The sequence below is a fragment of the Colossoma macropomum genome, unplaced genomic scaffold, assembly GCF_904425465.1.
Source record: "Colossoma macropomum unplaced genomic scaffold, Colossoma_macropomum, whole genome shotgun sequence".
In the NCBI taxonomy this organism is placed as follows: domain Eukaryota; kingdom Metazoa; phylum Chordata; class Actinopteri; order Characiformes; family Serrasalmidae; genus Colossoma; species Colossoma macropomum.
The window spans coordinates 39,936,875-39,952,302 of NW_023494790.1; the positions used below are offsets into that span (position 1 = coordinate 39,936,875).

The 15,428-nt window shown below is 39.9% G+C and overlaps 1 protein-coding gene across 1 annotated transcript; it reads right to left on the reverse strand.

Moving 5' to 3' along the window:
* Positions 1-1,390: 1,390 nt before the first annotated feature.
* On the reverse strand, positions 1,391-15,220 carry lsm12b (LSM12 homolog b). Its single transcript, XM_036573380.1, has 5 exons — positions 15,056-15,220; positions 9,546-9,679; positions 6,952-7,061; positions 5,214-5,340; positions 1,391-2,099 (listed from the first exon to the last, which is right to left on the reverse strand). Exons 1-5 carry the CDS (start codon positions 15,180-15,182, stop codon positions 2,007-2,009), a joined length of 591 nt encoding a protein of 196 aa, XP_036429273.1. The 5' UTR covers positions 15,183-15,220; the 3' UTR covers positions 1,391-2,006.
* Between the last annotated feature and the right edge of the window lie 208 nt (positions 15,221-15,428).

Consider the following 15,428-nt stretch of genomic DNA (forward strand, 5'->3'; position numbering starts at 1 on the left):
AACTTCATCCAGGTCTCCTTTTTGTGTAACTCCACCATCTTGTATAAATACACAGTACAGGTCAAAGTGTGGAAGCAAGTTGATGCATAAGCTTCAAAAATATTCATTATTCAAAAAATGTGCTGGGTACCCTTACATAAAAAAACAAGTTCATTTTATTAACGTAAGTAAAGTTCAAGTATATTTCCCAAGTATACTTTGTAGTAAGTATACTAATATCAGTGTACGAGTAGGTTACTTGTAAGTGTACTATTTCAGTACTTCTTGGGACTAAATTGGCCCAGTTTATAGTTTATAAAAGAATACTTTGAAGTATATCACAATTAAACTTATACATAAAACCACTGGAACGACTGCATGTCTTTGGACAGTGGGAGGAAACCCACACAGACACAGAAAGGACCCTGGGTTACCCAGCTGGGGAATCGAACCCAGGCCTACTTGCTTCTTGTGACACTTTATGCTCACTTATACTTTTCTTAAATAAATCTCAACCACAAGATTAAGTACAAGTATAGGCTGAATATACTTAATAAAACTATAAAAAAACTCTGTGTACTTGTACATGTAAGCCAAGTATACTTAGGTATAATTTTGTGTTGTGTATCTCTGATAAATACATAAAAGTATACTGAAAGCATACTCATTTATTATTAGTTTAAAAGAAGTACACACTTCAGTCAACTTTTTTGTGAGGGTAGTTTAACCAACGCAGTTTTGTTCCAGAATATTCCCACCAGTGTTGCAGTGCTGTACTCTTACTCTACGTATTCTGTGGAAAAGCTGTCATGTCAGTCTTTGTTGAAATGTTTTAGACACCAAGTTGATGCACCTTCAGGAGAATCTGCAACAGCTGAAAGTCTTGAAAAAATAAGTTATTGCACATAAAAGAAAATATATCATCACTGTCCAAAGAAAAATCATGTATCTCCATTTTTACTTTTCTACGTCATTTGAGCAGCTGCTCTTTACATTTTGTGACAATGCTAAATGGATCAAAAGAAATGCTTCAAAACTGCTTCGAATGAAATCACTTTACATTAATTTACACTAAAAGTAAAGGACGGTTTTGGCCTCTCCTGTAAACTCGCTATTTTGGAGATCCTTATTTTTCTTCGGACAGCAGCGATATATAAATAGTAATTTTTGACAATTTTATTGTTGCTTTCCAAACGTTCAACCTGTTGTGTAAATACAAAACAGACATAAAATGCATTAAAAACAACAACTTAACGCACTGACCACTTCATACGTCAGTATGATGACCGGTATAAAGCACACGGTCAAAGGAACGGCAGACGTTATGAGAAGGTGTCCGGCGTTTCTTCTCCCGGAACAGATTAAAGCTTTTGTGTGAAGCATTTTGCAAAAAGTGGTGAAAATTACAGCATTACAGTCAGAATTTTTGTTACTTTTATTTTAGAAAATGTCCGTTTTTTTTTAAAGTGTGGCATTTCAAGTCACATTTGTTTTGTTTAAAATACAGAAAATACAGACACATGTAGAACATGAAGACAGCAAAAAAGGAAAATCTGGGGGAAGAAAAAAAGCTAACAAGCTTCTCTGACTGCTCTGTTTTTTCCTTTTTTGACAAAATGGAATTGAAGGATGAAAATGAAGGAGGGGGGAGAAGAAGAAAAGAAAAGGAGAGAAGGAGGGAGAAGAGGGAAGAGAGAGAGCACAGGGAGAAAGAGAGGGAATAAGATGCTGGAAGTTAGTCAGGAAAACTATGGGTTGCTTAATAGTTGGTATTTTAAATTATCTTTATAAATCTAATTTAGAATTAACTCTTTCCACCCTCACTTTTTCTGATTTATCTTTTTTTTTTTAGTTTTTCATTTGTTTTTGTTTGATCTTGAAGACCCTGGGGTCTTGGTACCGCCGCCCTCTGACTGCGGCGTTGAAGGGGAGGAGGAGGAGAGAGAGGAGCGCCGTTCTGGCCCGGCTCTCGGGGCGCTGATGCCCGCGGGGCCCTCTCCGGGCGATCCACGCCCGCCGCGCCCGCCTCAGGAGGATAACGACGAGTCCTTCTGTGTTTGCTGTGCTTGTGAACGCTGCATCGACTTCTGAGTTTCCACATCTCTAAAATGTTTCTCGACCTACGACAGAGAGAGAAGATGATGGTAACTCTTGAAAAAGGTTAAATTAAAAGTGATAATTCAACTAAAAAAAATCTATTTTACACACAGCCCCCCCACCTTTACCCCAAATACAGTCAGGCAATCTTATAGACACACTCATTAACGCCGCATCGGCTGCTGGATCTTGCATCAATGTCGCCGCCACATTGGTCTGGGTAACTTCATAACTTTCAGAAGTCATGTGCAGCTTGAGGAGTACAAACCATCACACAGTCCAAACGAGATCTCAGGGAATCCCCTTTCACAGGTAAGACTGACCTGCTGTTTTTGGCTGTATTTTGCCATTATAACACTATGCTAAGAGCTAACTAGTTGACCACCAGAGTCAGAATATTAATAGCTAACGTCTGCAATAATGCTTGCCAGCTATGAAAGCTAAGACTTTATAAGAAATAATATAAACTAAATTGGTAAAATAATCAAGATTTTCATCTATATTGATGTTTTTCTTCAAACCAATCTTTATGACAAGCTACTCGGCTGAGTGACAGACATGAAAACTGACAGCAAGTCTTTCACAACTTAAAGAAAAAAAGAAAAAAAAATCACATTTAATGTACATGGAATTATATAGGGACGTCTCCAAACGTAAGTTTTTACAGTTCCTTACAGCAAATTATTTTCCACCATGTTAGTAATTCAGTTCGTCAGCCTAAACGCTGATACACACTCCTCTCTTCAGTATAGTGATTATAACTATCGAGACTTGAAGCTGCAGACAAAACTTTTTTGCGTTCTATGTAGATCATAAACCCCTGAATATAAAAACAACTCACTGAAATCGGTAGAGAAAAGTAAACATCATAACAGCATAACAGCAGCTCCCCGTTTACTTTTATTTGTTTACAGGCCAGTCCTGCCTGTACCAATATGGCGGACACATTGACGTATAGCAGTAATGGGCTGAAGCCTGTGTGCATTATTACAGTGGAGGAACTTGCATAAATAACTATAGTTATGGAACTGTAGCACCGCTGAGGGCAGTCCAGTCCAGTATGAGACTGGGTGACTGTTAGAGTGATGGCACTGCCCTTAAAATTGGCTAAACCACGCCACGCCACGGCACGCCACTCGTCAAAAGTACGTTGCGTAGCAAATAACTAGGGATGCACGCATAATAAACTGGCTGATGGCCGTTTTTGGCTAAATATAAAACACATTAGCACACATTCAGTACTTTATTATCCACAGTCACAAAATAAATAACTATCAACTCTTCAATGGGCCAAACAAAACATGTGCACCCGTTTTAAAACAGTAGTAGCCACTGACAGCTGAATTTAGTCTAATGTTTCTAGATAACAGTGAGTCATACAGTGTCAGGAACCACATAATCAAGACTATTAGAGACACTGAACGCCTCCACACCATTTGAGGCAAGTGTGTGAATTAGGCATGCAGTTAGCACAATGCTAATTGGTGGGCTATAGCTTCCATTACTTGTTAGCTACTTTAGCCTCGTAGCTCCAGGACAAATGTGAAACTCATTACACCAAATGCGTCTCAGGTGATCAACTACATTAGAAGTAAGGGGCAATTTGTGCAAAGATCAGTGAATTCAAGCTGCGTTTGCCTGCACTCTTAAAAAGATGGGTTTTCAGGGGTTCTTTAGTAAAGAAAATGGTTCTACATAGAACCATGAACACTCGAACCCTTTGCAAGATGGTTCTTCATATTGATGGAGAATGTGCTGAAGGTGGTTCTATATAGCACCAAAAAGGGCTCTTCTATTATGACGTTAAGCTTGTAACAATAACAGAACCCTTTTCAAAAAGCTTCTACATGCAAACGGCTCTTTGACTGTTCAGCAATCTTTTTTTCTTTACTAAAGAACCCTTGAAGAACCATCTTTTTAATGTGTGTACTTAATATATTAATTTAATCCAGAATATAAACCTGTGTGACAGCTGGAGGCGCTCAGGAGAAATATAGAACCAAACTTCGTTCTTCAAACTAGCTAACAACTACACTCTTAAAAAAAGATGGTTCTTCAAGTGTTCTTTAGTAAAGACACGGGTTCTACATAAAACTATGAACACTTAATGAACTATTTGCATGCTTAAAGCGTTCTTCAGATTGATGGAGAATGTCTTGTATATGGTTCAGTATAGTCCCTTTCTAAAATGGTTCTAAATAGCACCAAAATGGGTTCTTCTGCAGTTACGATGTCAAGCTTGTAACAATAGAAGAGTACAATGGATGAACCCTTGAAAAACCATCATTTTTAAGAATAAACTGTGGCACAGTATGCTTTTATGAGCATATCATGCACATTGTCAGTACTTCTAGAACAACTACCAAGCATGTTTCATTACAAACATAACAAAAACTCCTGTTTAAATGTATTTGTTGCAGTGCAATGTCAAAAGTTGCTTAAACATCATTGTAAAAATAAGTATCGCTACTTCTCCTGTATCATGAATCTGTCTTCAAGCATTATGTTGTATTTCTGCCACAACTCTCACCCCGGTTCAAGATATAAATGTATTTACTGTAGTGTTGTCTGATTTACTGGAAATTGAATATAATTATGACCCATGTTTGTGTCTCTTGAATGACAACTCCAATATAGGGCTAAAGGTTATACAGAGTAAACTATTGTTTTCTGGATTTACTGCTGCTAAAAAGACAATCCTACAAAACTGGATCACACCTGGACTTCACTTGGAATCATTCTGGGCTGTTAATTTACTTAACATAGCAAAACTTGAATGTACGGCTGCGCGACTTAACCATGCTAAGCACATGACTGTTGAAACATGGCAAACTTTTGTGTTACGTATTTTGGATTTCCTGCAAGGTATACGTTGAATATGGACAGTTCATCCCTTATTTAATTTTGTGATGTTGTACCTATGATCATTGTTGCTGTCTATGTCTCTGGCTGTCTGTTGCCCCCTATCCCTTGTTGTTTGTGAAATAAAAATTCTTGATCACAAAAAAAATAAATAAATGTATTTACTGTGACACTGGCTTGAAACACAGCCCTGAGTCCTGAACTGAAAAGGAACACAATGAATGGTCTGGAACTGAACACAGGGCTGTGAGGTGGCGCGAGAGGGAAAGACTCACAATTTTGCGTATATGACTTAAAGCGCTTCCCTCTTTGCCTTTGCAGTTCTCCACCTGATACGGCGGCGAGATTACGACGTCATCCATCACAATAATGTTCTTCTCCTGCCATTTACAGTCTTTGATGCTGGAGAGGAGAAAGAAAGGTTTATTAGAAATAAGTGACAGAAGCAGCAAATCAGAGTATTTACTGAGTAAATCACATTTAGTGTAACAGTGGATTTAAAGTCAACATCAACTGGAAATCACAACCGATTCCCTCCTCTGTGCTGTGAATTATCTGTGAAAGAATCTAGCTGACAGTTTTCTCAACGCAAGATGGTTCTGCAAGAGTTCTTTAGTACAGAAAATGGTTCCATATAGAACCATGAACACTCAAAGGACCCTTTGCATCATGAAAGTGTTCTTCAGATTAATGGAGAATGTTTTATATGGTTCTAAACAACCTATATAAAAAGTTCTAAATAGGACCAAAAAGCGTTCTTCTATTGTTGCGATTTTAAACCTGTAACAATAGCAGAACCCTTTTTTGGTGCTACATAGAACCATTTTCAAAAAGGTTCTATATAGAATCATCTACAGCGCATTCTTCATCAATCTGAAGAACGATTTAACGATGGAAAGAACCGTTTAATCATGCAAAGGGTTCTCTGAGTGTTTAATGTTCTAAATGGAACCCTTGAAGTGGGGTGGTGGGAGGGGGGATCAAAAATGAGATGATGTTTTAGAGGTGGGGCAAAAGCAAGAATCTTTAAAATGATAACTCAAACTTAATGATGTTTAAACTACAAGTATACAGCTGGTTCAAGTGTCGCTGTCTGACACAGCTGTTTGGGAGATTTGCGGTCACTTCTGCTTTCCACCCTGGACACATTCTGGCGTTTTTCAGTTACAAATCTGAATCCAGAACTATTCATAGCCCTGTCGGGTACCTGTGTCCATTTCCCATCGCACAGTAGAACCGTGAAAGTAAAGAGTTCTCTAGTGTGGTCACATACTACACAAACAGTAGCGAGAGTGGATTTATATTCATTTATATGCATTATTAATCTGCGGTGTCTGCAGTCCTTGAAGAGCTCCAGTCTGCCACGGCTGAAAAATATGTAAAATATAATTTGATTTTTTATTTGCATTTTTTCTTCTTTAAAGGTCAACAGAGGTGAAGCTACAGCTACTAATTTATTATTTCCTTCAGGCCAAAATGAAGTGCTGACAATCTGTACAAGAGCGCTTAGTGAAGTGCAACAATCCGCCTACATAACTTGATCTCATGTAACACAGAGGCCGAAAATATACCGTCACACGAACATGGACATCGGACACTGAAACTGATCAGAGGCACGCCGCTGACGAGAGCGCAGCAGAGCGGTTCAATCTCAACCGAACTCTCAGCCTCTAAAGCCTTACGTCACCATACGATATGCACAGTATATCGTTCGTTAATCATTACTGCAATACTGGCAGTAATATGCAAATGAGTCCTCTATCAAATTAGTTATTTGTGCATTAAGCATTCTGTGTTCATGTGATCCAACAAATGTAAATAATATTGGTCAAAATAATGTAAATCAATATTTAATCAGGTGATCAGAGGTTCACCAGAGTGTTCAATATACCGCAAGGTACCGGTGCCGTTTGGGAATCATTTATCTTGGCTTTTTGACTCGTCCATTTTTCCTAGTTTGGCATTATTTACCACAAAAATGTAAAACACTGCATGTGACTTTTTGTGTCTTACGTTTTATGTATAGTCTGGAATAGTTGCTGGCCCTCGACTGAAACCCCAGCGCTGATTGCATAGGCTTGGGATAACTTGTCTTCCTTTTCCGTCCTCGCCCGATTGGCAAGCTAAAAACAAGAAGAAAAACAAACAGACAGACAGCAAACTATTACATGGAGCAACAGCAGCCAAGAAATTCAGAGAAAAACGTCATTTTATTTTAACAAACAATTATCATAATAATACAGATCCCTCATCCAGTAACAACTGGCAAAACAGTAACAAGCAGCATCATTTCATGACGTGAATCACTGAATTAACATTACAGGACCACATACGCAGAAAATTTACAGTTTTTTACAAGCAATCAAAAAGCAAGTGGAACTGTGAGCTCCAACCAACCATTACAGGCTGTAGTAAGATCTTTCACTTTTTTGGAGGAACTTGGAATAGTGGTGAACCTTCACAGGAGTGGCCGGCCTACCAAAATTTCACCAAGAGCGCATTGACGACTCTTCCAGGAGGTCACAAAAGAACCCAGACGAACATCTAAAGAACTGCAGGCCTCACTTGCCACAGTTAAGGTCAATATGCACAATTCCACAATAAGGACGCTGGGCAAAAATGGCATCCATGGGAGAGCTGCAAGGCACAAACCACTGCTGACCAAAAAGAACTCAAAGGCTTGTCTTACATTTGCCAAAAAACATCTAGATGACCACCAAGACTTTTAGGATAATATTCTGTAGACTGATGGGTCAAAGGTGGAACTTCTTGGAAAACATGGGTCCTGTTACATCTGGCGTAAAGCTGACACCGCATTCCACCATAAGAAGATCATGCCAACAGTGAAACATGGTGGTGGTAGCATGATGATCCAGGGCTGCTTTGCTTCTACAGGACCCGGACTCGTCACAACTGATGGAACCATGAATTCTGTTCTCCATCAGAAAATCCTGACGGAGAATGCCCGCCCATCAGTTTGTGACCTAATGCTCAAGCGCAGTCGGGTTACACAGCAGGACTGTGGGAAGTGGGAAGACCTTAAATGGGCAGTTCAGGCTCAAACACCCTCCAACGTAGTCGAATTAAACGAATTCTGCGAAGAAGACTGGACCAGAATTCCTCCACAGTGACGTAAAAGACTCATTGCAAACGTTTGACTGCAGTTGTTACTGCTGAGGGCAGCACAACCAGTTATTAGGTTTAGGGGGCAATCACTTTTTCACACGGGTGATACAGGATTTGTGTTTACTCGTGTTGTCTAACTTATATTAAAATTAGTTGGATGATCTGAAACATTTAAATCTGACAAATTAGCAAAAAAAGAAGAATTCAGACGGGGGCACTTTTTCACAGCAGTCTACATATATACATTAATAAGTTTTGTACAAGTCATGTTGTTGGCTGGGTATTTCTTCCTGTAGTGATGAGTGTGGTCTTGAGATTCGGGGTGGGCAATATGAGGAAAAATAATTTCACGAGATGCGATACATATCACGATATTTTGACCCATGAACACAATCTGCCATAAAAATCAAATCAATACAATTATTATTCATAATAAACATACCATGCGGCACTAAAGCCAGTTAAACAAGACTAAATAATGCTTTCCTTTTAATGAAACTCGGTCGGTCACTGTTCTTTAAGCACTGAGGATATCGACGATCATGATTAAAAATGATCAAAATAAGTCATATTACCTCTAGTTGAGATGCCGTAACAAACAAAACGCTTTAAAATGAGTTTTAAATTAACAGTTTTTAAAGAAAAATATCAGATCTCATATTCAGAGTGTAAATATCAGTAGCCATGTTTACATGCAGCCTAATACTCCGTTAATAATCCATCTAATAGTTCAATCGGAATAGAATACGTCCATGTAAACACTTCAATCTGAATAGTCTAGTCCGATTGAGGCCTTTCAGAATACAGTTTCTATCCGACTGATCGAGGTGGGTAATCCTGTAAATAATCCGTTAAATAGAAGAATAATATCTGTGTAAACGCCTGTATCTGATTACATTCCCTATCGGAAAGTTTAAGTCCGTTCTGATCATGTTCGTCGCGTCATAGTGAAAGTTTATACCGTTCGACATGGCGGAGCAGAAACTGGTCTGCAGAGGAGACGAAGTTTATGCTCTGATCTTTAAAAGACGGCGGTGGGACGGACGTCCAGCTTATGTGTCTCAGAACACGACGTCTTCCTCTCGGCCTTCTTTAATAAGGACACGTGAAGGACGTTTTCCTGAGTCTGACATCATTTTAAAGCAGTTAGAAACACAAGCACTGCTCACTGCTGCTCATCTCACTCTGACTGGACTCACGTGATGCTGGTTGTCATGGTAACGTTTACTCTAAGTGGTTCTCCACGCATGCGTGTCATTTTGGATCGGATTACTTGTAGTGAGCATGTAAACAGAGATTTTCCATCGGACTGTTGAATAAAGTGTGCATATAAACACCTCAGTCTTAATCTGTAATCGGAATGTATTTAATCAGATTGGCAATCTTTGCATGTAAACACAGCCAGTGTTGAAAATTAAAGTGGTAAAGTGATCGGGCCTTTAAGGTCATAAAGGTCACAGAGGAAAAAGAGCTGACCTTACCTTGCTCACATTCAAAGATGCTAGAGGAGGTGGAGTCTCAGTGCGGTCATTAACAATATTCACCTCTGAAACGTAGGCTAAGTTCACCAGGATGACGTCGTTGAGGTTGGGCTTGCCGCTGGAGGAAGCACATTCTGGGAGGAGTTAAGTCAAGGCAATGTGATCACACAAGTCTAATCAGCGGTGTAGCTTTAGATGTTGTTAGTGCTCATATTACATTTTGTGTAGGAGCAGCTCTAGAGTATATAAACATGTGCACTCATTAATTTGGATATTCGAGTATCTGTAAAAATTCATGAACTGATATGTGGTTAAGAGCAGAATAAAAAAAAGGGGCTTTCCACATAACAGTTCTTACAACACACAAACTGGCTAAACTGGTGCATATTTTCCCCATTCTACCTTAAATCATGCTGCAGTTCCATTCTGCGCCTGAACGTAACTGCTGCACCATTTAAAGTGGAACAGGAAAATGCAAAAAAGAAGCCAATTTCAGCTTTATGAGGAGAGTTAAAAGGCATGAAAAGGGATGAGGAGGCTGCTTGACAGGTGGGTAACATTAACTTATTTCTGCTGATTCACCGAATCAATAGATCAATATTGTTTTGTTCTGTTTGCTAATGTTCGTGGTAACAACTGCTCAGCTTCACAGCAGCAACTGCAGCAACAGTTTGCCAACCCACAACCCAGCTAACGTTGCTCTAATGCCATATCATGGCATTTGTCCGTACAACATTTGCGAAGGGTTTTACGGCCAAGAAGACCCTTAAAAAAAAATTAATAAATAAAGAAAAAGAAAAAGCCCACACACTTTGCTAGACCAGTGTTGTTCGCCTTGGCAGTGCACATCCATGAACTTGGGGGGCGGAGCACTGAAGGGAGGGGTTTATTTCTTTTCCTACTTCTCTCTCCAGAATCGTATACGGCACCTTTAATGATTCCCTTACTGATCCCTTATCAATTTTATGTGTGGGGAAAAAAAGTCGACCTACACTGGTTTTCAGTGTCAACGCAGCTGTTTCATTATCTCTTTTGATTAAAAATAAATGATGATGCTCCTTTTCTTGAAAGGATGTAACTTGGAAAACAAATTGACTGATAAAACATTACTTCTGCATTCATTCTTATTTTGTTTTTCTCGGTCAAAGAAAAATAAAATCTGCTAAGCCTGCCTGCGTGGCGTTAATTTAACAGGATGTTTACCCTCGGTACCAGCATGCTCTGTTGGGAAGCAGCGGCACTTGTGCGTAGAGCATCAAATACACAAAATTCCTGGGATGGGATTTTAACCTGTGTTGCACTGAAAGATATCTACGCAGATTTAAACAGACTGCTGGTGTTTCCACCCTCACTAGAAATGATCGTTTTACAGACATTGCGAGCGGCACTGACATCATCTTTCTCAGAGAACTGAAGCCACGCTTTGGACGCCTCTTCCTCTCCGCAGGTTTCCAGCAGCGTAGATGCAGAATTCGACGCTGTGACGCGGGGTTTTGAAATCTGCTACCGTCAGAAAACCATGCCAATTTTAGTTTCTCACTTCCCATCCTTAAATGAGAAGCAGAGCCCAAATCTCTTTATGCAGCACTTAAGTGAGAACTGGGTTTAGTATTTATTGTAATGTACTGCACTGCGCTGTGTTTAACTCTGTTCCCCGCAGTATCTGAGCTCAGGACTGGCTTTCTCTCTAACCTATTGGTAACTAGCAAAGATACTTTCTCTAGATAGACAAAGCACTTTTTGTAAGCCGCTCTGGATAAGAGCGTCTGCTAAATGCTGGAAATGTAAAATCACACAAACACAGCTATAAACAAAGCAAAAATAATACAGACCATCACTAGCTGGGCTTCTTCCATGAGCAGGGCTGAGCACTGCTCAAAACTCTGTTACTTAAACCAACAACAACACCTTAACTTCGATACCGACTCCTGAACAAAACTTATCAAATCCTTCTTTTACATCACACACTGAAAGTGGGTGCGCTTTAAACCAGAAATCACTGAGAGGAGCTGGAAGTGGGTGCATTTACAGACCTCAACAAACTGCAGACTAATTAAGAAGCTCTGACATAAACATGCACACGTTCTCACTGATGCTGACAAGACTGAATATTTACGTATTAAAACTCGACGTGGAATTTCTCAGTAGTCAGTACTGAAGTAAGCCAAACTTAATATTTTGACAATGTTTTAGTCAAAGATTAGCTCAGCCTGTGTCTAGACAACATCCATATAAGTGTCTCCAGCTGCTTCAGTCCAGCTCACACAGCTCAAGACAACCAAAATAAAAAAAAAGGATCTATAATAACAATAATAATATAATAATAATAATAATAATAATAATAATAAATGATTATTATTATTTATTTCAGGCAATAAAATTCACCACATTTGTTCTAGTATCCTAACGTGAATCGTAAATGCAAAATGTATTTAAAGAAGACCAGCTACACCCTTAAAAAGATGGTTCTTCAAGCCTTCTTTAGTAAAAAAAAAAAAGTGGTTCTGAATAGAACCATGAACACTCAAAGAACCCCATGCATAATTAAACTGTCTTTGCATCCTGAAATGGTTCTTCAGATTGACGGAGAATGTGCTGTATATGGTTATATACAGAACCTTTTTGAAAACAGTTCACTTTCACAATGCAAAGAACCATTTAATCATGCAAAGGGTTCTTTGAGTGTTCATGGTTCAATACAGAACCATTTCTGTTACTAAAGAACCCTTGAAGAACCAATTTTTTTAACAGTGTAGGACATACGCTAAAGCAGATTTAGACAGCTACAGTAAGACTGTAGATTTACTGATTTCTCACAGTGACCAATAAACATAAAGGAGCTATATGTGGGGCGTTAGCACATAATTAAAGTAGTGAACTGTGTTTTTAGCACATTAGACTCATTTATTCTGCAGCTTATCAAATCACCGAAACTGTACTTATGGCAGAGGACGACTCCATACAGCACATAAAAACTGAAGCATTCCGGCAATAGAACAAACCAAAGGCTGTGTCCTAAACCGCATACAGACGTACTAAAGAGTTTATCAAAACACGACAGCAGCATATGCAGCACATTCGTCTGCGCAGAGTCTAATATAGCATGTGGTTTTGGACGCATCCAAGGACGTAACCTGTATTTGAACCTGAACCCAAACCGACCATGAAGCCTCTGAAGTGGTAATTTTGGTGCCGTGTCTCTTATAGCAGACTACATAAACTCATACATTAAAGGGGAACTTCAATCACTGAGATGTAAAAGTCATTCAGAGTGGTTTGGTGTGAAACGGTTCAGATGTCTTTACAGTGGTGGTGATAGGAACCAGGGGTCACCATGACTACAACACAAATATAGACATTTTATTTACTATCCAAAACCACCAGTGAACCTACACGAGTCCTCTGAGTTTATATGGAATGTTGATGATGGAAAATCTGAAATAATACGTTTTCTTTGGGGACTATTTTTGCCTCATAATGTCCTGCGTATTATGTATCCCTCCACCATGAATGAATTTTAAGGCTAAAATCTTCTCAAACTATCATAAAACAGTGTCTCAGTCATCAGGCAGTGAATTCATAACCATTTCATGTAGTAACTTTCTGTGAGGGAGCTTTTAGAGGTGGACGTCTGGTTCCTATCACCACCACTGTGAACAGCTCTGACTCGGTAAGTTTCTCTAGAACTGAGCGTTTCACATCAAACCACTCTGTTTACATCTTAACTCTTTAATTACGCGGAAACTCTGAAAAATCAGTGCAATCATCCTTTAAGTTCAAGGTTTCATGCCATTCGGTTTGGCCAAATTTGCATTCCCAAATTAATAAAAGGCTTATTCACCCAAGAAAATATGATGAATGAATCAAAAGCCACCCTGCCACACCACACACACTCAATGTCCCTCAGAAACAACCTCATGAAATCAGTGACAAACCACAAAATAAAGAAACCACTATCACCTGTAACCAAGTTAACACCCAAGGCACTTAACAGGGGTCAAGACCGATGTTCACTCAAGCGACATTTCTTATTATATGAAAGGGGAATTCCACCAATTTTTCTAAATTTCTGACTAATTTAGTCCAGATCATTTGGAGTGGTTTGATGTAAATGGTTCAGATGTCTTTACAGTGGTGGTGATAGGAACCAGTAGTCGCCATGACTACAACACAAATATAGACATTTTATTTACTATCCAGAACCACCAGTGAACCTACACGAGTCTTCTGGAATGTTTATGATGGTAAAAAAAAAAAATCAGAAAAAGTAGGTTTTATTTGGGGAATATTTTACCTCACAACGCCCTTCATATACCTCTCCGCCATCAATACATTAAGACTACAACTTTCTACCAAAACTATCATAAGGCAACCTCTCAGACTTCAGGCAGTGAATTCATAACCATTTCCTGTAGTAACTTTCTGTGAGGGAGCTTTTAGAGGTGGACGTCTGGTTCCTATCAGCACCACTGTGAACAGTTCTGACTCTGTAAGTTTATCTAGAACGGAGCGTTTCACACCAAACCACTCTGAATGACTTTGTTTACATCTTAACCATTTAATTATGAGGAACTTATGAAAAAGGAGAAATCCACCAGTTAACACCCAACACACGGGGTCAAGAATGAAGTCCACTTAAGTGACATTTCTCGCAGTGTGAACTCAGCTAGCCAGCAAACTGGAGAGTTTTAAAGAGCACTTGGTTTAATCTGAATAAATGACCTGAAACTAGCCAGCTGTTCTGACCAGTGACTGCAAACTGCTTATTGATTACAAAGAACAACTTTAACATGTTATCGTGGATTGATTTAGCGTAGCTGACACAAACGGTGGAAGCATTCAGGTTAGCTAACCTAGCTAACTAAACGCTAGCGTTAGCCAATCGATAAACACAGCGACATCTGAGTGATTTCCCCAATATATTTACATCTAATATAATATGACATACTACAGAATTTATAAAGTAATTTTTACTCAAAAACGAGCAGATGTGTAACGGGATACGCTACAGTAAAGCCCGAAGGTGTGCGGGCTAACTGACGCTAACGTGCGCCCGCTGGAGGACAGGCTAAACGGCTAGGCTAAGCTAATCGAAACGAATTTTCCCGTTCCACCTTAAATGGCGCAGCAGTACCATTCTAGCGCCTGGGTCGCCAGAATGGAACTACTGCACCATTTAAGGTGGAACGGGTAAATTCGAACAAGAAGCTGGCGAATAAGAAGCCTCATCAATAACCACAAATAATTCGGCGAACACACGGCCACAGCGGATCCGCCAAAGCTCGACCGGCGAGTAAAGCCGCTAACGGCGGCGACACGACCGACAAAGCCGGAGAACTCGGCGCGGACGCGGTTTGAATGAGTTACGCGAGAGCGCTAGCTGAGGTAGCACCGCGGCTAAAGCTCGCAGCTCCTCCCGGCGCGTAAACACGCTCAGCCGGACACATCTCAGCGAAACCGGGCCGCGATCGGGGGGAACCGACGGCGGACAACGACCAAAAAAAGGATACTCAGAGTTAACATCTTGGTCTGGTAGTCGAAGGCCACCACCTCTCCCTGCAGGCGCTGGCCCAGGCAGGTGAGGCAGGAGACGCTGCTGCCCACGCTGAAGTACTCCCCCGGTCCAGGAGCCGCCATCTTCTCCGCCTGGGAAACCCGGAGAGCGCCGCTTTACGGCGGACACACACCGCGGACAGAGACGGGGCGTGTCGGAGGACATTTCACCCATTCATACAAACCTCCAAAATATAAACACACCACGCTGAAACTAAACGGGACTAAAAATCGGGGTGAAAACTATTAAAACATATTTTTGTAAACGCAAAAAAGTGACAAAATGTAAAACGGAAACAAAAAATGATGATAAATAAAAGTAATGAATGC